This window comes from Mauremys mutica, chromosome 2 (assembly GCF_020497125.1).
Source record: "Mauremys mutica isolate MM-2020 ecotype Southern chromosome 2, ASM2049712v1, whole genome shotgun sequence".
NCBI classification, from domain to species: Eukaryota; Metazoa; Chordata; order Testudines; family Geoemydidae; genus Mauremys; species Mauremys mutica.
The window spans coordinates 82,018,195-82,043,505 of NC_059073.1; the positions used below are offsets into that span (position 1 = coordinate 82,018,195).

At 40.2% G+C, this 25,311-nt stretch overlaps 1 protein-coding gene across 2 annotated transcripts in view; it reads right to left on the minus strand.

Annotated features, from left to right (window-relative positions):
- Window positions 1–25,311, minus strand: part of TAF4B (TATA-box binding protein associated factor 4b) — a 113,560-nt gene that overhangs the window by 80,004 nt on the left and 8,245 nt on the right. For both annotated transcript variants that reach the window (XM_045008293.1, XM_045008294.1), the window contains exons 2-6: window positions 10,549–10,697; window positions 7,403–7,510; window positions 3,647–3,814; window positions 3,423–3,545; window positions 1,644–1,733 (exon numbers count right to left, since the gene is read on the minus strand). In XM_045008293.1, coding sequence (XP_044864228.1) covers window positions 1,644–1,733; window positions 3,423–3,545; window positions 3,647–3,814; window positions 7,403–7,510; window positions 10,549–10,697 — 638 coding nt within the window. The remainder of the gene's footprint in view (window positions 1–1,643; window positions 1,734–3,422; window positions 3,546–3,646; window positions 3,815–7,402; window positions 7,511–10,548; window positions 10,698–25,311) is intronic.

Below are 25,311 nucleotides of genomic sequence, written 5' to 3' on the forward strand. Positions count from 1 at the left end.
AAACGGATAGCAATCCTCACATTCCCTCTAACCCAGTTCTGCCAGTTCGCTTTTATCCCCTAGGTTTTGAGGTCTTTGCTCTGTACTATGTCTATACTAGGTAGGCAGGTACATTTCTGTGAAGTCTCATGCACACAATAGATTTGGACCTAAGTGCCTCTGTGTATCGCTGTACACAGATACACAACTGCTTTCATGAGTGGTGCAGGTGTTCACTGGATTTAGTACTTAAGTCAGATCTTTGCCTGATAATAGAATGAACCCTTTGGGAGAACATGATTCACTGCTAATAAAAAAATTAGCAATTGGGCTTTCGATCAAATTGGCTGAATGGGGTTATAGTTGTCCTGGACTTTTTTTCAGGGTTGTAGTACCCTGGTTGGGCAGTTCCTGGTGCAATTTAAGTAAAAACCAGGTTTTTTTAAAAAATAGTTTAACTATGGATAGCGCCTAAAGCTAGGCAATACTTATTTCATTATATTATGATAGTATCTTTATTCTTTTTCCATCAGAAATAATTAAATACACAGCTTTATTCAGCTCTATAAGGAACTGATTACAACTTTCACTATGTTTGACTGGATATTAAGTTTCAGAACAGCTGCAAAAGGATTCTCCAGGAATTAGTGCCAAGTATTATAAGAACAGATTCTAGAATTATATCAGTGAAAGCATAAATTCTGGGAAGATCTAAGTTATTTCTGTAAGAAGGGGGTATGTTTTATATAGGTTAGCTTTCTTTGCTACAAGTATTATTGTTGCACTCCCTGGAAACTGGATCTGCAAGCACTTTGATAAGTGAACTGAAAGGTTGTATATTTTCGTTGTGGCTTCTTTAATACAAAACCCGTGTCCTTCACTGAAATTCGATTCTGAAGCTTATTTACTTTACTGATACTCATATATAATAGAGATCCCTCTACCTGACAGCAGTAAAATAGTGGGAGTTGTGCGCAGGGACAAAAGTAGCTTATTCTTTCTATAGCAGCAAAGTCACAGCTATTTCATAAAGACTCAAGCACTAGCCCTCTAGCCCCTACACATAAGATGGCAACTTAAAAAAAGTTTTATAAGCAAATATTGCTCTATTATTATCACCACTTTAGATTAACAGTGAAAGAATTTTACAAATTCATCTGATCTGTAACTATTTGTGCTCAGTTTCTTTTGCATTTCTCTCTGCTCAGACAATGAAACAAACAGAAGTAATTGACTTCATTTCGCTATCAGGTTCTTAGCACTGCAATGCATTTCAAGCCCTACAATTGAATATTAGACAACTAACTTTTTATTAGAACTGTTTAATTTTTGAAAGCTCTCTATTGATCTTAGGTTTTATAAAACAAAAAAACTAAGCACAAGTGTAAGTTTTGGACCAAACACTAAAAGTTGGTTGGGTCACTGGAGGAAAAAGAGAGTTTACAGTTTGTGATGTTGGAAGTGGGATGTAACAACCAAAAGAAAGGGATTAGTCATGAAGTGGTTGACAGACAATATCGTAGCATATTTCCTGCTATGTTTTTCTCAAGTTTGATTTGATGGTGTTTTGCAACATGGGTTTGAAATTAGCTCCTAATATTGTATGACAAACCTGTTTAAAAAAAATGTATACTACAAATTTCAGAACCACCACACAAACTTACCTTGAGGAAAGGAACTAGATATGGTTGTGGCGAAGATTTGAGTTCAACATACAATTTTTTTGTAAATTCTTCTGGTTCAATTTTTGCTTCCTAAAGTGAACAAGAAAAGCTTTTTATATGAAGTTGATCCAACCATAAATAGGAGTAATATCAAATTCTACCTAAAAAGGCAAGACATAGCATCCTGATTCATTGGAATTCCAAGGCACATGGAGTTATTGAATTCCCAAGGGCTTTTATTCATTTGATGTTTTTAAACTTAACTGATGTTATATTATAAATTAAATACTGTATTATAGAATTAATTTCATTTTATCTCTGAACAGTTATATAACAGCAATAACGGCTCAAGCACGCATTACAAGTGGGCAGCAAGTGCTTTCTAAGAGAAATGTTACTTACAAATATGTTGACCCCTCTGAGTACCATCAGTGTTGTGCAAAAATACTGTTTAATATAATTTTGTATTTTCTGTAAAATTAAGGTAATTTATCTATACATGAATCAAGGTGGACTTAACTTCTAAGGTCTTAAAAAGCACAATTCAAAAAGATAATTCAATAATTATATGTAATTCTCCTGTAAAAAACACAGTGTATGAAAGCAGAGTACTTAGAGGCCCCTTATAAAACACAATACAAAAAATAAGCCTTATAATGCTCAGTTATATAATCTGCAGAGGCTAATGGTATCTGAAAGTGGACAGGCCAACTAACCAAATGACAGTTTTAGTTTTAGATCTTTTTATTCCATTCTGTTGCTTGTTTTGTCTCACTGAGCTTGAGCATAGATAGGGCCCTACCAAATTCACGGCCATGAAAAACGTCACAGACTGTGGAATCTGGTATTTTGTGCGCTTTTACCCTATACTATATAGATATCACTGGGGAGCCCAGCATTGCTCAAATTGGTGGTCCTGACCCAAAAAGGAGTTGTAGGGGGATCCCGAGGTTATGTTATTTTATTTTATTTTGGGGGGGGGGGGGAGGGAGGGGTCTGCAGTATTGCCACCCTTACTGCCACGCTGCTGCAGGTGGCGGCGTTGCCTTCAGAGCTGGGCAGCCGGAGAGCAGGTGGTTGTTGGCAGATTTAAATAGCTGAAATCATGAAATTTACAATATCTAAAATCCTATGACTGTGAAATTGACCAAATTGGAGAGTAAGTTGGTAGGGCCCTAAGCATAGATCAATGAAAACCAGGCCAGGTGCTGCTACCAAAGGAGGCATGTAGTCTCTAAAGTGGAACCACAAGAGAAGAGCAAAAATGAGCTACTGAAAATCAAAAAAAGTCAAAAGAGGAGAGCAGATTAAAGACAATGCAACTGACAGAGTAGAGAACAAGAGGACACAGGAGAGGAGCTATTCATCCACAAGTCAATTGTGAGGAGATGTCTATCAGGGAGAACTCAAGACCAGTTGAATTCAACCCTCAATCCCACATACTAGAATCATCAGATTACCTTGTGCACTGAATAGGACAAAGCTTCTGTGTAGAAAAAATAGCATGTGATCATCTAATTAAAGCCTGAATCATTCATAGGCACGAAGGGGCTAAATTAAGGTTGCCAGAATTCAGGTTTCCCATGTATTTCTTAGCTTTAGCCTGCTTGACTTGACAACCTAAGTAATGTTTATGAATTTTTAATGCATAATTAGAAAAAACGTAAGTAGTGATGGTGGAGGAGAGGGAGAATAAGCTAACTTTCCAAAGTGCTTTCCATATATAATGCCTTAAGTATTAAATATTGATACAAGAAGATTTTGAATAAAAAGTCTTACCAATAGATGTTGTACCAGATTCTTCACATTCTGTCCCATTTCTGGGGCTTGAGGTCCACTAGATGCCAGCTTTATTAATGTTGCAAGAAAATTCTTGCATTTCTTCACATTCTCTAGCATTTCCTGGTTATGGAAGTCAAGGAAAGACTTAGTGAGACACTGCACTGACTTTAAACCTCAGCAGCTTAGAGAAAGTGATATTTTAAATGACTTATTTGCCTTACCGTGGAAGTGTTGGGATGTGCTACTGTTGTGCTCTCTGCTTTGACAGAGATTGCCTTTTGAGAGACAGATTGTGCAGGAGGTCCTGTAACTGGAAGCTTTACAGGTGTTCCAGTACCTGGCGGTTTTACAGCAGTAACTGTCGTAACACTGTTAGTTGCACCTGCTGGCTGAAAAGAGATATGAACACTTGCTTAACTGATACCTTCCCAACCTCACAAACATACCATATACTCCTAAAGTGTAAGTAGTATTTTTCCCTAAGTCACCAAGTCAAACCATATCAGGACATAAAAATGTATCAAAAACACATATGCCTCAGACATTAAACTTGCAACAATAATCATTAAATGTTATGTGCTTTATGCAACTGCAATTTAATCTTATTTAGCCAAAACAGAGAAGAAAAATCACAGCCCTGTTTCTCCAATCAATATTGGAAAAGGTCAGTCTTAGCTTGTAGCTTGTGAGCTCTCCAGAATAAAAACAGGGTAATCAACAATTTTGAATGAGCTGATGCTGCGATTGTATAAAGCTTACACTACACAGTCTAGGATACAACAGTCTAGGACAGTGTTGGGGCAGCAGATGCCATTCTGAAAGACTGACTAACAAAAACTAAAACACCACAATTGCCAGCTTTTACTTAAGATCCTAGAACTTAACACTTGCTGCTAAGTTAAAAACAGAATTCAGCTCACTCATCTACAGTTGGCCTTTGCTCTACAGTGGCACACAGGACTAAAGTAGTAAAAACTAATCTTTCAGTGAAGTAAGCAGGCATGACTGGATACATACCAAGTACAGACCTGTTGAGTAAGGAGGTGCTATATTGGCTCTGTTTTAAGAGGTCACTTTTCAGAATCAGAAAGCACTAACATTTAAATTTATGACAAATGTGATCATTCTTTCAATTCCTCTTCTCATTTCTTTGCTGTGAGTGGGCATGTCTCCAGGTAGTTGCCAACCATCACAAGCTGATCCACCTGATATGGAAGAGGCAAGCAGTTTCAAGAAAGCATGCCAGCTTAGCTTCCTGCTGCTGGCACACTTTAGCAGCTCTCTGCAGGATCTTTGCCACCACTGTCTCTTCCAAAGATGCAGCTCAACAGATCCATGGCCATAGGGAGGCCGACTGTGCAAGAGAATCCCAGAAACAGATGGATGGGAAGAGGACTGATAGGAACAGAGTACAGAACTGTCAAGTTGCAATGTTTTGGGTTTAAAAAAAAGTTGCTTTGGAGCCACTCTCTTGTGAGTTCTGATATATTTATAGGTCAAGACAAGATCAGTGTTCTATAAGTTGGAGAGGGGGTCAGGAAGTCTACTTTCCCATTCCCCAGAAAAACTGATATATTGGAATAAAATTCTACCACCTGCCTCTCAATCTTCTCCACTACTCTGACACGATGTTTGTTCTTAGACCAAGTAATGGAGAAATTCACATAAATGATAGATCTTGTATTAGTAGCATCTATCCTGCATATTTGGAAAAGGTTTGTATGGGGAGCAGTTGCTGTCTTGAAATGACAGTACCCCAGCATGATGCTAATTAGATAGTCAACTTTGTGATCCCCTCTGGGGAGAATGAGACAAACAGCCTGCACAATCTGAAATGAGGAGGGGTGCACAGGATTTGAGGTTTTTAAGAAAAAAAGAGCTGAAACAAAGAATAAGAACAATACCGCTGTAGACTGGACGGAATATTGAATTGGTAATATTTATTGCAGAATATGTTGTGCCAATAGTTTTACACACTATTGACTACAGTAGTTTTAGTACAGGAAAAAGCTAAATTAAACTAGCTTAGCATTGTATCTCTCCATATTAACCTTTTTTTGCTGCTGGCCCCATGTTTGTTTGTTTTTCTCAACATTTTCTGACTATGGTCTTCAGATGCTCGATACCATTGCTAGCAAGGTGATTTTTTTGGGTTGGCTAGTTGATACGACATAGCTATGGAACAAGCTTCTTGGGCTCCATTCTTTCCTTTCTCAAAGACAGTTCAAGACAAGCTTAGATGCTCCAATGGCTGCTCCATGGCCAGGAACGGAAGGGGAGAAGTGGTCCTGTGGTGGCAGGACCCCTCTATACTACACTCATTTATTCAGGATTTCTGAGAGAGGGCAGGATGATTTGCTCTTTAGCACACTGGTGTTTAGACTTTGATCCTTTAAAAAACTGGAAGTCTATAAGGCTGCTTCTGTATAAGACAAAGCACCTATCATTCTTCAGACAGTGATCTTTCTTGTCTAGTCAGACTCACAGGATGACCAGGAGTTTTGGGGGTTTTTTTAAACCAAATACTGCTAAGCATCCCTTTGTAAAAGACCACTATGTATTCTTTGTTAGGTATTTCTTATAAAAAAAATTTAAAACTTTAACTGGCCAAACAGGCTGACAACACAAACTGAAGAGAAGAGAGATGCAAACTGCAAAAGGATGGCAGAATTAAAAGTGTGTGTGTAACAAAGGGAGATTTGTTATCAAATATAAAGCCACAGAATTAAATACAGGGCTGGAGAATTGGGCTGCAAGGACTAAAATGAGCAGCATCACCCATAAGATTAAACAGATTTATCTTCACCTCATCTCCCTACTAGCCTAGTATTTTCCTACATCCAAAAGTGGTGTAGGATCTGGAATGGATAGGTCCATGAGAGGACCTCTGCCTAAAGACATCACCAGCATCTGAGAAGGTTTACAAACACCTGTAATTAGACCAAACTGAAGAACAAACAGCAATGCATAACACCCATATCTGTTCTTGATGGATGCAAGATTTACATTCTTCCCTATGCATATAAATAAAATAGGAAATTTAAAAATGAAGTGACTGCCATATTTCTCTCCTCACCCCCTTTGCTTCCTCCTCATTGCAGGGGGTGAAGACTGTCCCCCTTACCCTCTCTTTATGATGTCATAAGCTGATCTGTTGCCAATATATGTGGGCATCTGAAGACAGCAGGAGGACAGCTTTAGAAGTCGGCTTGTTAATTACTGCTGTAGGCTAGGAAGTCCCTTCCCTAATGACCAGCCAAGTCAAGAACTCTCAGCCAGTGAGTGACCTGACAGCCCAAGTCCCTTCATGCTGTCTTTTCATGATGGGAAAGAGAACATGGTGGCAAAGAAGCCAGGGTGGGGAAGTTGGCCTGGGGGAAGTCTGACATGTTAACCAAGAAGAAAGGAGTAGAGAGTATTTTAGTACAGAAAGGATTAGTTTGCTATTATTATACAGTGTTTACCCAGTATTTTGCTCCCTAAGAACAGATAGGTAGCCCTGTCCAGAAAGTTAGACAAAGGATTCTTTTAAAAAAGAAAGCATGCCCAGAGACAATACTGCTGTGGATAGTGAAACACTACACTGAGACAGCTGTCTCTATCCCAATATCCAGATAGAATTTTTATATTTAAAAAAATATAGCTATGGAATTTAAACTCAGATTGTACATACAAGCAACTGCCAATCTGTATACAATCATATGGTGTTATTGTAGCCACGTTGGTCCCAGGATATTAGAGACAAGGTGGGTGAGGGAATATCTTATTGGATGAACTGCTGTTGATAAGGGACACAAGCTTTCGAGCTTACACAAAGCTCTGTGATATTATCTTGTCTCTCTAATCTAGATGCTTGGCTCTCCTGAGCTGTTTGGGCAACCCCGTAAAATTATAAATTTTAAACATACAATCTTCATTTCTATCTTAAAAACATTAAAGAACTCAACGCCAGCTTTAAAAAAAAGCTAAAGACATACCTGTACTATAGCAGGTCTTTGATCAGTAGATACAACTGAATTTGTTGCTTGAGTTACTGTTTTCACAGGAGTTGCTACTACTTTTTTTAGTAAGTGGGTGCCAGTGTTCTTTAAAATAAAAAGATAGAATATTTAAGATACAGGAGGCATAGAACAGTAGTTAGACTAATTAATAGTATTACAAACATTTACCTAAACTAGTACTTACTCTTGCCCAATGCAAAACATTGTTAAGAAGGCATTAATTTAACCCAACAATTTAAAAATGAATTTGGGAAGGAGTGTGCAGGTGTAAATAAACCTACTTAACTACTAATGTTATAACAAGGTAAGCAGATACAGTACAGTAAACAAAATAGTTTGGGCATGTTTGCTGATTAGTACAGAAGTAGTCAAACAGTGACCATGTCATGAAGAGAATCACTCAGGTTACTCGTCATTTTGGTATGTCCAGATGTGTGTGGTTCATATATTAAGGCTAAAATTCTACGTATTTTCAGATATACATAGAATCAGAGAAAAGTAGGGCTGGGAGGAGTCACTAGTCCAGTCCCATGTGCTGAGGCAGGATGAAGTATATCTAGACCATCGGCGAGAGCTGTTTGTCTAGCCTGTTCCTAAAAACCTCCAGCGACATGAGTGCAACACCCTCCCTTGGTAGCTTATACCAGTGCTTAATTATCCTTATAGTTAAAAAGCTTTTCCTAATATCTAACCTAAACCTTCCTTGCTGCAGATTAAACCCATTACTTCTTGACCCACCTTCAACGGACATGGAGAACAACTGACCACAGTCCTCTTTATAACAGCCTTATCAGATCCTCTCTGTCTTCTTAAAACTAAACATGCCCAATTTTTGAAACCTTTCCTCATAGGTCAGGTTTTCTACACCCTCTTTCATTGTTGTTGCTCTTCTCTGGACTCTCTCCAGTTTGTCCACATTTTTCCTCAAGTGCGGCACCCAAAGCTGTACACAATACTCCAGCTGAAGCATCACTAGTGTCAGAGTGGGACAGTTACCTCCCATGTCTTACATGACACTGCTGTTGAGACAGCCCAAAATATCAGCCTTTCACAATTGCATCATGTTGGTTCATATATGCAATTTGTGATCCACTATAACTCCCAGACTTTTTTAGCAGTACTACCACCTAGCTAGCTATTTCCCCATTTTGTAGTTGTGCATTTGATTTTTCCTTCCTAAATGTAGTCCTTTTCACTTGTCTTTATTGGATTTCATCCTGTGGTCTCAGACCAGTACTCCAGTTTGTCAAGGTCATTTTGAATTCTAATCCCATCCTCCACAGTGCTTGCAACCCCTCCGAGTTAGATGTCATCTGCAAATTTCATAAGCACATTTTCCACTACATCATTCAAGTCATTAAAGAAAATATTGATTAGTACCTGACACAGAAGAGACCCTACTCCGTACATCCCTCTACTTTGACAGCAAATCATTGATAGCTACTCTGAGTATATGGTCTTTCAACCAGCTGTGCACACACCATATAGTAATTTCATCTAGTCCACACTTCCCTAGGTTGCGTAGGAGAATGTCATGTGGGACTGTGTCAAATACCTACCTAAAATCAAGATATACCACATCCACAGCTTCCCCCCTTAACCACTAAACTAATAACTAATAGCTCCGTCCAAGGAGGATGCCTAAAGATAGACCTCCAAGTTCAGAACTTTTGAAATTCAGGGCACTTACCTAGGTGCTTAAATATCGATTTTAAGTCTTAGAAAAACTGAGTTTTATCAACGGATCAAGTGGTTTTGTTTTTTTCGAACCACACGCAAACCTTTTATCATTTACTTTTTTTATTTTATTCATTTTAGATAGCGAATGGTGCGTCTTCTCCAATTTGAAGGCACTGCCACAATAACTTAGCTGCAAACACTGCAGGGGAATGTTAAAATCAAAATATAACTACTTAGCACATATATAGTGCTTTCAGAAGCAAGTGCTACACAAACATTAAAAGTTTTTTGTTTTTGTTTTTTTAATTCCAGGGTTGGGTTTTTGTTGTTCTTTGTTTTGAAGACATACAAAGTGTGCCTAGAAGACCCAGCAATGCCCTTCTATTTGTATTGTGGTAACACCTTCAGGCGCCATTGTGCTAGGCACCCTACAGATACAACAAGATGGCGGCCCTCTGCCAGAGAGAGTTTACAAGCTAAATAGGAGGAACAAGCAGCAGATCAGGGAGGAGCATATAAACTAGTAACTGCACAACTAGTAATTTCAGAACAGTTTTGTTTTCAAAATCAGCATTTGAGCCAATTACAGGGGCCACTACACTGGTTAAAAGGGACCATGTGTCAGAACAGCAAAACTGAAATCCACAGTTAGAGATTTGCTAGCTATGCTATAAAAATAATTACCTTAGGAAGTTTTACAGGATTTCATTGGAAGGGTTTTCAAGTTCAATACTAATTTAAGTAATGTGTCTATTGAAAGGAAAAGGAAGCCAATACCAATGCTAGTTTAGTTACAATTAAGCATCAAAGTGTTTTAAAATTTTGTTATAACAGTCTTCTCTCATCAGGTGAGCTACGCAATCCAGAGCAAAGTAGCAGAGTATGTTTTAAATAGGCTTTGCACAATCAGATTTTTATTTTTAAAATCAACAGAATTGATTTTTTAATTTTTTCATTAATCAATGTAAATGTTCACAGCTGTACGAAATTATGGGGTAGATGAATCGACAATAAAGGGTCAGGAATTTTATTTAATGACAGACAGATTACAAAATAGAAAGCTTTATTAACTGTTAAGACAGTCATCACCAGGTCAAAATATACAAAATAAATATTCTTAACTCAAACTAAAATTTGAGCAGCATTTTTTTACTTTGCCTATCTGTAAATTCTGATGATTATTGATGGAAATATTTTAGTCAGTTTGTGCATCTATGGTGAAACTGACATTTACTGATAAAAATCTAAACTGGCCAAACCTAGTTTTTAAAAGTATGAAAGCAACATACACAGTGACACTCATTCTAATGAAAAACAGACTTTCAAACAACGTTTAATGAATCTTCTACAAGGTTTGCAAATACTAAGTTACAAATACATCACATTAAGTAACATAATATGGTACAGCTATTGCAAAATCAAGCTGCTTGAAGAAGTTTTACCTGTACAGTACATATTCTGACTGAAGGTGTGCTGGTAGGTATTGATGGTCTTGCACCTGTGTTATTTTGTGTCTGGCTCTGTGCTCGAGCTATTGCTTGTTGAGATACTAACATTAGTTGACCATTGTTACTTCTGATGAGAACTGTACCTGTTGGCAAGAAAAAGGAACAGACTGTTAAGAGGAATTACTGCATTGAAGAGTACCTAAGGATTTTTTAAAAGTTATATTACATGCAAAGAACTGAGGTAATGTGATATCAATATCCCCACAATGTGACAAGAGTGAGAAAATGCAAGGGCTAAGGTTCGAAGAGCAGTCTTGTCTTGACTGTCTTGCACTTTATTTATGCTTCATGACAGCAAAATTATTTAACTATTACAGTCACAGACAGCAACATTAAACAAATAGCAATACTGAGCCACACGTTTAATACACCACATATTACATTTTGATTTTAATTATACACAATTGTATTTTGCTTTTCCAATTATATTTGTTTTTGTTTGCTTGGTATTTTTTTCTTTTCTTTTTTTAAAGAAATATGAAGAAAATCCAGAGCAGATTGGTTGGCAGCACTTGCTTGTGCAACTATCTGACGGAGAGCTTAAGGAGATCTTCTAGATTTGTTTGCACTTAATTCCCTGAACCAACAAGTGTACCCTTAAACACAGTTACAGTTTAGAGGAAGCTTGCAATGGAAACTGAAATAGGTAGGCAGACTAATATTTATTAAAAAGCAATTTCGCTCCCAGTAAGAGCCAGCCATTGGCTGAAGACCTCTTCAAAATAGGTTTAAAAAATTTTAAACCGAAACAAGAGACTTTATTTAGACATTCAGGATAAAGACATCCTGCTTTCTTTGCCCCTTTCCTGTGTTTGAAAGGTCTTTTTTCCTATACGTTTCTTTCACGGTAGCAACTCCCAATATCCAAAACCTTTTCTTAAAAAGCATGTTAAAATTTTACTCAAGGTATCTTTAATAACCAAGCTTTTCCAGAGCTTTCCATAGCAGTGAAAGATCAGTAAGCATATGAAACAATTCAACCAAGCATTCTGCAAGTCTACATTTATTACATAATACAGACCAGAATTGCTCAACATGATACTTTTTGCTTGAGGTACTTCACGCTCTTTAGCCTCTGTACTTTTAAACAAGATTGTAGTTCAAGTTTGCTACTCTATAGTTGGATTTCTCTAGCACCTATCCCATGCTCAAGGCATCTCACATAATTTAATACATTGAACGGTTTTAAAAGTTATCCAATCCAATATCAGTTCTCAGGATGTGCAAACCACGAAACAAACCCACTCAAGGTCTGACAGCTATTGCACAAACAAGGAGGAAGTTTACACAACAACCAGGAGGTGTAATTTGCAACACAGGTAGACGTGTGTTAGTGCCTCAATACAGCAGTGTGGCTGTGACAACTTGGATGGTGACTGAGATTAGCCACCCAAGTACAATCCTGCCAGACCCCCACATATGTACTCAGGAGGTATAATTCCCAGCATGGACAGACATACGTATGCTAGCTCTCCTTGAGCTAGCACCTGAAAATAAGTGTGCCTGCTGAGTCTCAAGCTAGCCACCTAGCTGCTTTGCAGACATACCCATAATGAGGTATGGTTTGCAATATTAACAGACTAGTTATCTTTTAGCAGACTGGAGCTGGTTGGTCTTCAAGACCCTACTCCTACAAACACTTACGCACATGCCTAACATCACTTACATGACCAGTCCCATTGACTTCAATTGGACTACTCACATGAGTAACGTTAAGCAAATGCATATGTGTTTGCAGGACTGGGGCCCAAGTGTGGTGTTCACTAATGATGTAATAGGCATTAGTTACGTTATTTATACACAAGTTCCCATGAGAAGGAAAAACATCTGATAAGCAGTCAATTACAGTAAATCATTCTGCTGGTATTAAAGATGTCCAAGTAAATAGAGAAAATTCACTGTTGCTGCATATATTCACTTTGGTATATTGACATTTGGAAGACATTAAAGGGACACTGTCAGATCAGTTTTGGCCCACTCCTAAAACTCCATATTACAAAATCTAAAGAAATTTTGAGATGGATTTTTGTTGTTGTTCTAACATTCTTTTAACATTCCAGAGGAAACAAGGCCTTTGGTTTCTTTAAACAAAAGATTTGCCTATCATGTCTCTGCAACCTTAACTTTGGGCTTGTTTTCACTACTGGGGTAAGTTGACTTAAGTTACACTACTCCAGCTGGAGCTGGAGCTGGAGTCTACATAGCTTAGGTCAACTTACCCCAGTGTCTTCACTGCACTGAGTCGATGAGAGACACACTCCAGTCAACTTCCCTTACCCTTCTCCAAGAGCTGGAGTAATGGAGTCGACTGGAGAGTGCTCTGCCATTGATTTATCAGGTCTTCACTAGATACCTGTTGCATCGACTGCAGCAGCATTGATCTCCCCGTAGCGGAGACCAGCCCTTTGTGCAATGCCGGAAGAGGATGAGAAGTGACAGACTATGCCTACAATAGCACTTTTGTCAGTACAAATTATGACGCTCCAAGGGATGTTTTTTCACACCCAAGTGACATAAGTTACACCGACAGAAGGGCCAGTGTGCACAGTGCTGTCAGCAGGAAACGTTCTCCCGCCAACATTGCTACCACTGCTCATGGAGGTGGTTTTATTACGCTGATGGGAGCTCTCTCCAGTCAGCATAGAGCCACTATATGAGCCATCTTACATCAGCACAGCTTTAGTTTAGTTTAGCATGACTTTAGTATGCTGTGCCACTATAAGATTGCTAGTGTGGACACTGCCTTAGTCTGCTACAAAATAAATCATTCAGAGTTCCTCCAGTGAAGTGTGAATTTGACCCAACTGTCCTAATAAAACAGGAATTACTACAGCTGAACTTTCAAAGCAAGAGCATTTAAATTTATTCCAGTAGGAGAGCTTCATTTTTGTTAGTTAAAAGTTTGTTGCCAACTCTGTTAATATTCACTTTTCAAAATCTGATTGAAATACGGAAGAAGGCAAAGATTTTTAAAAAGACGTTCAGACCTCAGACCAATAAGTGAACATGTCTAGACATAATAGCAAATACACTTATATTTTAAAGCATTCAAGTCACTCCCTTCCTCCTTCACTTACATAACCTTACCAAGATTTGGACTTTGCACATTTCTTGTGATATGCGCCCACAATAGAGTGTGGAACATTTCTGAGTAAAATAGAACTGATTTCCATTGACTAGTGAGTGAAGACGACATATGAGAAAACAGCTAAACGTTTACCTTGATTGAAAGAGTGAGTTGGGAAGGAGAAACGTGGGATGGAATTTTCAGAGATGCCTAAGAAAGTGAGGGGCTCAAATACAACTGAAAATTAGTAGGCTGTAAACACTCAAATGAGTAAGGAATCACTTAAGGCATTACAAACAGGGTATTAATATGGTTGAACTTTAACAAAAACAAAGATAGGACAATTTACCTGATACATAGCCTACAAATACTGAGGCCTCTTCTGCTATGAAAAAAGTCAAAAATAAGTGAAAGCCCTGATCACTTATACTGTTTAAAACTATACTGGATAAAGCAGGACATGCTAAGATATCTTAAAGGGAAAGGAAATTAACTCAAAAGCTGCAAATTACATCTGAAAGAGACCTAACCTTTATATGACTTGAATAAAAGTTTTGAAGCTGTGGGGCTGTATGGTTTCCTACACAACACAGATTAAGGTTTATATTTTGTCTTTAAGGACACTGCTGGCTAAGTAAAATACATTCTTCTACTCCCACTATGACCTAACTTTGGGGAAGGAGTTCTCAATTACTCCCCTCCCAGATAGCCTTTTAGGGGTCCTCCCCACTTGTGAATAGCTCCTGTGTTTGCATCTGCTACTGCTTAGTTTTACTCTGCTGCTTAGGAAAACTAACAGTTTCCCTACAACCCAGCTGTGAAATGGACCTGTCTTGTTCATTTCACTAGCAGCAGTGGCCAGATTATGAGGAGAGACTGGGATGTAACCAGGCCAGATTATGAGGAGAGACTGGGATGTAACCAGCATTAGGCCTGGTCTACACTGGGGATCAGCCCCAACTACAGCCATTAGTTTAGCTGCCCTAACGTAGCTGCCTAGCATAGGCTAGCAAAACTGCTATAGACAGTGAGGTGCATCCATGCAGTTTACCAGTTTCAAGTAGGGGTAAAATGCACTGATGAACACTGTTGCTTATATTAGCTTTGACTGTCTACACTAGGGTTCTGCACCCAAGCTGGCCACTGAATGACTGACTATCCGGCAAAGGCAGAGACAAGATGAGGGGGTGGATAAGGGAGGTCCTCAAGGTAGGGTGCAGCAAGTCAACCAAGCTAATTTTATACTTTAGAACACCTCACAGTAATGGATGTACGTTAAGGATTAACGATGTCTCCAGCGCAGATCCTCTTTTTAGGCACATACTAAGTGCTAGAGTTGCTAATGTTTGGACAGCAAGATAGGTTTCATGTACTGCCTTATCACACTGGTGTCTCTCCTGGCCTTGGATTCTGGACGTTCAGATTAAAAAAAACATAGTAAAAATAGGAGTGCTATGTTCACAGTGCAATGTAAGCCCAGGGTTTGAATTGAGGCTCAAGCCTAATCACCCTTCCATCTACACACACAAATTGTGCTAATCCTGGGCTTGGACCCAGGATCTCAGGACCCCATAGTTTGGAGGGTCCAAGCATGAGACAAGCCAGGACCCAGGGTCCAAGCCCTATTGTTTTGCAGTATAGTCACAGCCTCACTGAACTTGTGCTCTGGTATCTGCCAAAAGTATTCCACAATCCCATGAGATGACTTTCTTGGTCCTCTGGACAGACAAGTTTGGTGGGCGGTCAAACTTTCTCATATTGCACCATGAACAATGGACTGGAGTAGCCACCTTTTGGGAAAGCACTAGGAAGTCTGGGATATGGGTGGTTACACTCGGGCCCACATAATGTAGCCCCAGGTTGGGACCCAAAATTCAACAATTCCTAGCCTGGGGTTACAAATGAGTATAAATGCTCAAGCCCTCTAGATTAACAATGCTCTGCTAATCTGAGTTCTACTAACCCTGGATTTACATTGCAGGGTAGACATACCTGAATTGCACATGGCCAGGAGGTTGAATTTCTTGTTTGGAATAATCCTTCTCTGACCTTAAAACGAGATAACTAGTGAGACTGTCATCCAATGTACTCTACTTGGCACTTCATCTGAAGTCCATGGAGAATTAAGGTGATGCTAAATGGCAGCTGCCATTTAGTTAATTGGAAAGATAATTATATCAGATGCCCCACAGTCTGCACTGACTAACCTTTACTTATGGAGGTTCAATTAGTGATATGGTTTTGCACAGGTGCCATCATCCATTTGTTCCAGGGGGTGCTCAGCCCCAGGCCCCCGCCCCACTCCATCCCATCTCCAACCCGCCTTTCTGCCCCACTCCTGACCCCACATCCCTTCCCACCCTCTCCCCCAAGCATGCCCTGCCCCACTCCTCCCCCTCCCTCTCAGCACCTCCTGCATGCTGCAAAACAGCTGATTGCAGTGGGTGGGAGGCACTGGGAGAGAGGTGGAAGAGTTGATTGTTGGAGCCACTGGTGGGCAGGAGGTGCTCTGGGGGGAGCTCGACACCCACTAATTCCCCGCCCACCCCATCTGTGCTCCAGCCCTGGAGCACCCACAGAGTCTGTGCCTATGTGATTTTGACATCTGACACCTAAACGACGTGGATCCTGACTACCTTATCGTGATATCATGACAACAGACTAAATGATAACACAGTGCTCTCCATCTCAGCCTCATTAATCTCCCTGGGGATAGGCAATTTCATTCTCTTCGCCAGGTCTTCAAATTTTCACACTTATATCGTCCAAACATGGTGTAATAATGATGACTTTAGTATGCAAGACCTTGGCCTGAATTAATACTTGCTCAAGTGGTTCATCTCTATTTACTTATAAAGTCCTTTCTAAGGGCTCGTCTACAAGGGGACTGTTGTGAATATTGGGCCTAAAAAATACACCCCTATTGAAAGCTCAAATGTAAAAAGTGAGCAAGAGTTCATAAAAGTTACAATAACCTACAATTCTTCTCTGCTTGGAATTTAACCATGAAAAACAGGTTGAGTACACTTTCAGTAAAGGAATATTACAAACAAGTGTAAGAGAACTAGACAAAGAAGCTGGATTAGTTCAAACAAAAAGGACCTGCTGATCTGAGTCAGTTACTGTTGAAATTGTGCTTGGTTAAAACAGAAGATGTGGCACCAGACGCTTAATAGTCCAAAATTGGTGTGATGGATATTACGTCTAATTTGTGGACAAAACACTGAGGGGGATGAACTATGCTGCTCATTTCCACACACCCCCCTTTAGTGATTTCTTAGAGAGACTTTGGGAAAATTGTCTCCTCTCTTATTTCCTCCCCTACCAGCCCCCGTCCTACCTTGCATCCCAGCTTGTCTCATCTCATCTTCCCTGACCCCAAGCTAGGAGGAGGAGACCAGACGGAGACAGTCTTCCAGGAGGAAGGCCAGCCAGCTGGCCTTGCTCTTATTTAAGAAACTGTCACTTCTGAGAGCTGAATATCATCGTGACACCCTGTGTCCTCAGCCCAGCAGTGGAGATACTTAATTGCTAGCATTGCAGAGGCACGCAAGATCCTGTTTTCCCTGCCTTCCATGTTGTTACTTTCTTCCCCACTATTTTACTTCCAATCCTCTTGGCTTTTCTCTTCTAAAGTCAGTTGCATTGCATCAGCATAGTGAGATGAGAAGACCACAGCCCTGCCCGCTCTAATAAGAAAAGACCCAATCAGATGTCCCTGACTGGAAAAGTGACCCAAGGTTCCAAGCAACAGGTGCCATGGTCAGTCTGCCAGCCAAAGCATCCATTTGTGACTAGCCTGCCATCCAGCATTCCAAAGACATCAATAAAAGCCGTATTTCCTCCACCTTGTCTGCTAGAAACAGGAGAAATGAATACTCTTTATGCATCAGGAGTGAAAGTAAAATTAACCCTTTCCTTTTCATCGAGAGGTTGATGTGAAAATAAGAGACACTAATATTTTGCTCCCAAAAAGAGATAGTCTTCAAAGGTTTCGATTTAGGTTTGTTTTGCATAATCACTCAACCATAGTTTCAGTAAAATGGCTTGTTTTAATTTCGTATTCTTGTGTTTAGTCAATAAACTTTCAACTTTAGAATGAATGGATTTTAGTGTTTGCCAAATAACTGGGTAAAACCAAGGGCTCTGTTTAAAATAATCTCCAAACCTATATCACTGTTCAATGTTCAGAGTTTATAAACACCTCTAATTTTTATTAATTAGCTCAAATTAAGCCACCAGTCAATGCTCTATATACGGACTTGTCTATATGGGGAAAGTGACCGGAATAAGCTATTTCACCACAGCTCCCTATTTGGCATTCAGTGCAAATAAGAACACTTCATTATGGAACAATTTTCCCATGAAGAAAAGCCCTTAGGCTTTGTCTAGACTAGGATTTAAAAGCGTAATGTTAGATTAGATTGAGCGAGGTGACTCAGTTAGCATCTTCAAAAATCCTGGCCAAGACAAAGCAGTTGTGTAGTAGCATATGGGCTTCCTTAGGGCTTGTCTACACTGGCAATTTACAGCACTGCAACTTTCTCGCTCACGAGTGTGAAAACACATCCCCCCCCCTCGAGCACGGCAAGTTTCAGCACTATAAAGCATCAGTGTAGACAGTGCACCAGCGATGGGAGTTACACCCCTCATGGAGGAGGTTTTTTGTTTTGTTTTTTTGTTTTTAAAGAGCACTGAGAGAGCTGTGCCACAACCACACAAGGCACGTTAAAGCGCTGCTGCAGCAGTGCTTTAGTGTTGCCAGTGTAGACTAGCCCTTAGGCTTTCACTTGACAAAGCTCTTAGCATATGCTAAAGTAAAATTGCTTTATCTTGCCCGGGGTCTTTGAAGATGCTAACTAGAGCTACGTAACTATCTAACACTTTATGGTGTGCTGGGGAGAATCGAGTTCCTCTCCTGACACATTCAAAAACTTTGAGACACTTTCTTTGTTCTATCCATTGTAACATGAAAGCTATACAAATAGAAAAGATCTGTCCTGGGGCTAGAGGGAGCATTACAGTATCTATATTGCAGTGTAGCTATATATAATGCTGTATGCTGTGTGAATGTGCCACACAGTTGACTTGCTATTCAAAGCAATTAAATTAAAGCGGGCATAAACTAGACCGAGCAATACACAGCAGAAAGAACAGGGTGTGGCGTGTGAATTACATGCTTCATGGAGCAGCAGTTTCTTTGAATGTGAAGATGTGGCAACCTTACTTACCAGCAGACAGCTCAGCCAATAGTAATTTAACATCAGTTCAAGGAGCCTGACTCCCTCAGCAGCAACTAAGGTCCCAGGAGTTCTTGGGCTCAGGTGAATAAATCTCACACAATTGACTGAGGATAAATGGTCCAGACAGTATTACTTGAGACTTCAATTACTCAGCTTTCAAGCCAGCAAATCTATCAAGGTTCTACAAGAGCAAAGAGTTGGGATGCAGAAGTGCTGACGAAAATCTGTCTGAGCTGTTCAAAGGCTTGGCTGCAGAGCAGCAGTCAAATAGGGTTCGGTGGCAGTCTTCAAATAGTCTCTGCCCAGAGAGACGTGAAAAGTTAGGCCCGAACACCCTTCACCTTTCTACAGTATAGAACAGGCAAATCTGAACCAAAGCACAGCCGTTTTCTTCAAGAGGAATTTTCATATTATATTGTGGCTTAGTCAATTTTAAGTGTCAGTAGAAACAATGCCATCAGTTAAAGGTTTGACTGGTAACACCGATTACATTGATTCTTGCTGGATTTTAAATGATTAAGACAGACTAAAATGTTAGGCTCTGAGATGCCATATTTCTTCGTCTCTAATGTGAAACACTTACTTTATCGGTTATGAACAAGGACTGTACCTCAGTAAGTTAGCGTTGCTTAAAAACTGAACAATTACCATCTTTTCTGATAAGAAATGTAAGACTTCTGTGAAATTTGGGTATAAACATGTCCCTAAATAATAACATAATGAAAATTCATATGCAATCTAGGCAAACTATCATCACTTCATACGAAAAGTGAAAATTTAATACCCAGATGAAAAATGGATACCACCACCAGTTATTTAGGGGCCTAGTTCTGCTAGCTGTACTCACATTGAATAGTACGTCACAAACTTGGGCACCTCTAGGTATGATTGTTTCCACTGATGTGCTTTTGGCCCCACTTGCTTCTTTGAAACTTGCTAGAAGTCTGGCCTCTTATGTAGCACAGACCATAGAACTTCCCCAAGTTTTTTCTGAAAATGCGTTAGGAATTAAACATCCAATCTTGATGTAAAAATCACCCATGATAGAGAATCCACCATGATTCTTGATAAGTTGTTCCAATAATTAATTAGCCTCACTGTTAAAACTTTACACAGTATTTCCAGTTTACCCATATTTGACTTTCAGCCACTGGATCACATTATACCTTTCTCTGCTAGACTGAAGAGCTCACTATCAAATATTAGTTACTTACAAATTGTAATCAAACTGGGAACAATGTCACCCCTTAATCTTCTCTAAGATAAAAAATTGAACTCCTTGAGTTTATCGCCATAAGGCACGTTTTCTAATCTTTTAATCATTCATGACTTTTCTCTGAACTCTCTTCAATTTATCAATATTCTTCTTGAATTGTGGACATCAGTATTGGACACAGTATTCCAGTTGCACCAGTGCTAACATACTATTACTAAAGATTCCCTTGTTTATGCCTTCAAGGATTACAATAGCCCTTTCGGCCAGTGTCTCAGTGCAAGCTCATGTTCATCTGATTCTCCACCATGACCCCCAATTTCCCCCCCCCCCCCAGAGTCATTGACTCCCAAGATAGAGAAACACTCCCCCCTACATCCGGCAAGTATGACCTACATTCTTTGTCCTTAGGTGTATACATGTGCATTAACTGTATTAAAACATATGTATTGTTTGCTTGCACCTAGCTGCTCAAGGGATCCAGACTGCACTATATCAGTGACCTCTTCATTTTTTACCACTCCACCAATATTTGGGTCATCTCCAAGCTTTATCAGTGATTTTATATTTTCTTCCAGGTTCATTGGTAAAAAAAAAAAAAGTTAAACATCGTAGGGTGCAGAACCAGTCCCTGTGGGATCCCACAGGAAAAACCTGTTCAATAACAATTCCCTGTCCTGTCAGTTTTCAATTCACTTAAATGTGTGCCATGTTAATTTTAGATCGTTTGTTTTTAAATCAAAATGTCATGCAGTACCAAGTCAAACACTTTACAGACGTCCAAGTATGTTACATCAATACTATTACCTTAATCAACCAAACTTGTAATAAAAAAAGATATCAAGTAGTCTGACAGGATCTATTTTTCCATAAACCCATATTGATTGGCATTAATTCTTGAACAACGAGTCCTGTATCAGCTGCTCCATTATTTTTCCCTGGATCTGTGTGAGACTGACAGACCTATGACAGCTTGGCTGGTTCCATTTACTCTTTAAATACTAGCACAAAATCAGCTCTCTTCCAGTCTCCTGGAACTTCCTCAACCTACAAAGACTTACTAAAAATCAACATCAGTAGTCCAGCAAGCTCCTCAGATAGCTCTTTTAAAACTCTTAGATGCAGGTTATCCAGACCTGCTGTTTTAAATATGTCTAACTTTAGTAGTTGCTGTTTAACATCCAGAAGCAGCCAATCCAACAGGACAGCAAAACTGAAAACCGGTGTAAAGAAGTCAGCAAACATAAGCTGAACGAGCCAATGCAACCTTTGCTACTTCCTCTGATTGCTCCCTCTATTCAAAAAAAGTTAGCTCATGGAGTTGAAATTTTTTCTTCTTCTATTAGATCTGAAATTTGCCCATTGATTAGATGTAAAGAGGGCTTTTCAGTTGACCTTTGCACATCTTCAAAGGATACACCAGAGACTGATTATTTCCTTGAGATCCTCATGGGAAAGATCATGTCATAATCAAGTCCATAAGAAATTATCAGGTGTAAGTTCTTTGCATTTCTGGATCTACCTTGGAATAGTCAGGCCAAGTGACAAGCAGTTGACTTTAAACATTGGCATCCCTTTCATGTTGTTGATTATGACTATTCTGCTGGAAAATAACAGCTTTAAAAATCGAGAATGGCTTCAGCAAAATGAAGTAGTAAAACACAAAGTAAAAAAACATTTGAACAGGATGATCATGTTACTGATCATTTTTCCATCCAAATCAGAAGTTTTGCCAGAGTCACAGCAAGAACCTAAATATGTCTATTAACTTACTATTCTATGCATTTTAGCATGCTATGAGTTTCTATCAAGGGGTGCATCGCATATTCAGATGCGAAGTGTTCTTTTGTCACTTAAAGAATTATTAAATTAAAGTGATATTGCAGCACTTTCAACAATTCACCCAGGGGTTATCCATTCATGGGGTTTTATCTATGTTTGCTTTCAAGGGCTTTGTGAGGAGCATCTTATTCATTCTATTCTCACTATAATGAGACAAATGAACACTCTCCCAATTAAGTCATTTATATTTCCTTCTAGTCTCACACACGCAAATAACCTGTGATAATCTGCTAAGCAGAAAAAAAAAGTAGAATAGAATGACACACTGTTCTTCTACCTAGCAGCAATACTGCTCCTTCACCTGAATTTATGTGCACAGACCTGAGTGATTAGCAACATATAAAATAGGAGCCTTTGGAGCAGAGCTTATTTCAAAGTCAAGAGATTTAAAAAGAGATGGATAGAGCAGGCTCACTGTCCTCCTCCTCCATAATATAAAACACAGCAATTAAAAACAGAGAACTTCCTTTCACTTCAAAGTACTTTAAAAAAAAAACCCCAGCATGCTCAGTACGGTACAGAAGACAAATCTGAGGACAATCCTATGTCCTAGAAGAGTTTACAATCAAGAGATAATGAACAGGACAGATTGGGAGATCCAGAAGTGTGTGCTGGCATGTGTGTTGATTTCATGTTCCTGCCTTTATCTCCCCACATGATGAATACCTAGAACTAAAGCCAAACTTTGGAAGAGGCAAGCCAGAACAGAACAAGTTCTGTTGCCACCCAATAGCTCTTTGGAGATGATCATATCAATTTCTTCCACCTCAAAGGTGCTTATGTGCTGTACACATCACACACTTCTGGCCACATGCCTGCCACTTCTCCTCCCCAGCCTTTCTGCTGATTTTGAGCAGTCAGATACAAGGGCAATTAGAGGGGCACAGCAGGAGGCTATTTGAATCAAGGAGTCTTTGAAGGAACATTTTGACAACAATTCCCTGTATGTGATGAATTTGGCCAGGCAATGTTTACTTGCCACCATGAATTACTCCTGTAGTGCTTGCTTCTTGAGCGTTAGTTGCAAGGAGCAAATATTCCTACCTATAGCCACTGTGTTTCAATGGTAGCATTGAGCGATGTAGGTATGTCACAAATAAAGACTCGTTATTTCAAAGACTCAAGTTTAATAACTGGATAAAATACAAACTTTTGGACAAACAGGAAACATAAAAGTGAGGAACAGTCTTGCAGTTAGGGCTCTCACAACTGGGTGTAATTCCAGCTTTCATTGGAAAACCAGTCCCCAGGCGTGGAGTGCACAGGGTACAGTGAGGAACCAGGACCATGCAACAATTGTGGTGGGAGAGTTTGGGGAGGGCATGGACCGGTGTTCTGTTGTGGCTGGAAGGAGAGTCAGGCATGGATTTGCTCTGATTGCAGGCTAATGAGGGACTTCAACATCTCTGGCTGGTCCTCCAGGAACTTTATCATCCACTCCTGCCCATGTCCTTTTGCAGCTATCCAGCCTCAGTCTTTCATTTACTGTCTCCCTCCACGCTCATTTCACTATATGCTGCATCTATTCACTGCAGCACTTCAAGAAACATATCCTCTTTACTCCTCCTGGGTCACTGCCTTATCTGATGGAGATGCATCGCTGGTGTGGAGGAGTGTTCAAGGGCACATCTGCAGAAAGCAAAGAAACAATCAAAAGAGACGGTATTGAGAGTGCCCTCACAGCCGTGAATCACAAAAGTTACACACACTTCTTTCTCACGGTCCTGTGGCTAGCACACAGGTCATTGAGTCCCAATTATGGTGAGTTCACAGCTGGGGTGGGAAAAGGCAAGAAGGGACAAAGCTGGTTTGCAAAGGGGGCTATTATAAGTGACTATGGAGCTATTCTGAATACTAGTACCCTTCCCTTTTCCATAGGCCAGGAATCGAACCAGATATCTCACTCCTCAGGGTAACTCAGGATGCAAGGGAGCATCTCCTGCATGCGTGTGGCTTCAGACCAGCTCTGTATGCTGATCATTTATGTACTGCTTTGGTCCCTGCAGAGATAATTGCTGGGTAGTACAGCAAAGTTTCCTACAGTAGCGGAGAGAAACAAGGCAGCTCTCCCAAGGAACCTTCGGCAGAGGATGGCAGAATTCCTAGAGGACAGTTTCCTAGAGATCACTATGGAGGATTCCAGAGACATCCCCGTGTACAGTAACATACTTTTTGCTGTGGCCCCAGTGCATAATGGGCAGGCTTTATTAATTTCTGTCCCTTACTCCTCCTCTACCATACAACGAAGTACATGAGAGCTCAATCTCCTCTCACCTTGCAGTATCAAAGCAAAACGAGCACTTACCAGAGCTCCCCTCTCCTGCATCCTGCAAGCCAGAGTCGGAGTGCTGGGACCGACTAGACTCCTCCGGAGTGGAAAAGAGGTCCTGACTCGCCATGCATCTGGACAACTTTGCCTTGTGCTCCACCTTGCCCTCCAGTTCCACCTTCTCGTCCACCAGTTCCTCATTGAGGTTGAGTCAACTGGCTGCTGCTTCCAGTCCCCCCAGAAAGTATCCACAGGTCTCTTGGTGGAGGTGGGGTCGCCACCAAGGATAACATGCCGCTCCTTATAGAAGTGGCATGTCTTCAATGCTGCTCCAGAGCAACAGCTGGCCTCCCTTACCTTCTGGTACATCTGCCTCAGCGCCTTGATTTTATCATGACACTGCTGCGTGTGCCTTTCATGTAATCAGCCCCATAGTATTGAAATTTCTACAGCTGGTGCAAAGCTCCAATTGCGCAGCCTCTTCTCTCCATATACTCAGCAGATCAGACAGCTCCGGTGTGTGCCACATGGAAGCACGTCTGCTGCGTGACAGTCAGCTGGGAAGATGCTGTGTGAACTGTGTACCAGGAGCAACCAGGAATTGGAATTTCAAAAATTCCCAGGCTTCTAAGCAGGGGAAGGCGCATACCTGTGTATCTTCAGGGCAGCAGAGTTCTAACTGCTGACCAGAGCAGTCATGATGGGCACTGTGAGACACCTCCTGGAGGCCACTTAGGGTGACATAAGTAAGTGAGGAGCCAGAGTGACGCAGCATCGCTCTATGTTGCAAAAAAGCTCTATGCTGCTCATCAAGGTGGTTTTATGATGTCAGCATAGCAGGGGAGTTACCTTGGGAAGAGCATTTCAGTGTGTACACCTTCACTGTTTTGTCGATGAAAGCTGAGTTGAACAGTTTTCTGAACAGTTATCCACAATCAGCTTGAACAGACCTTAGGTGGCAGTGAACTTGCCAGAAGCAAGTAAAACAGTTCTTTGTAGAGGACCCAGATGAAAAGAGAAAGTGACTAAATTCCCATAATTTTAGTCACTTGCTTTCTGCAGC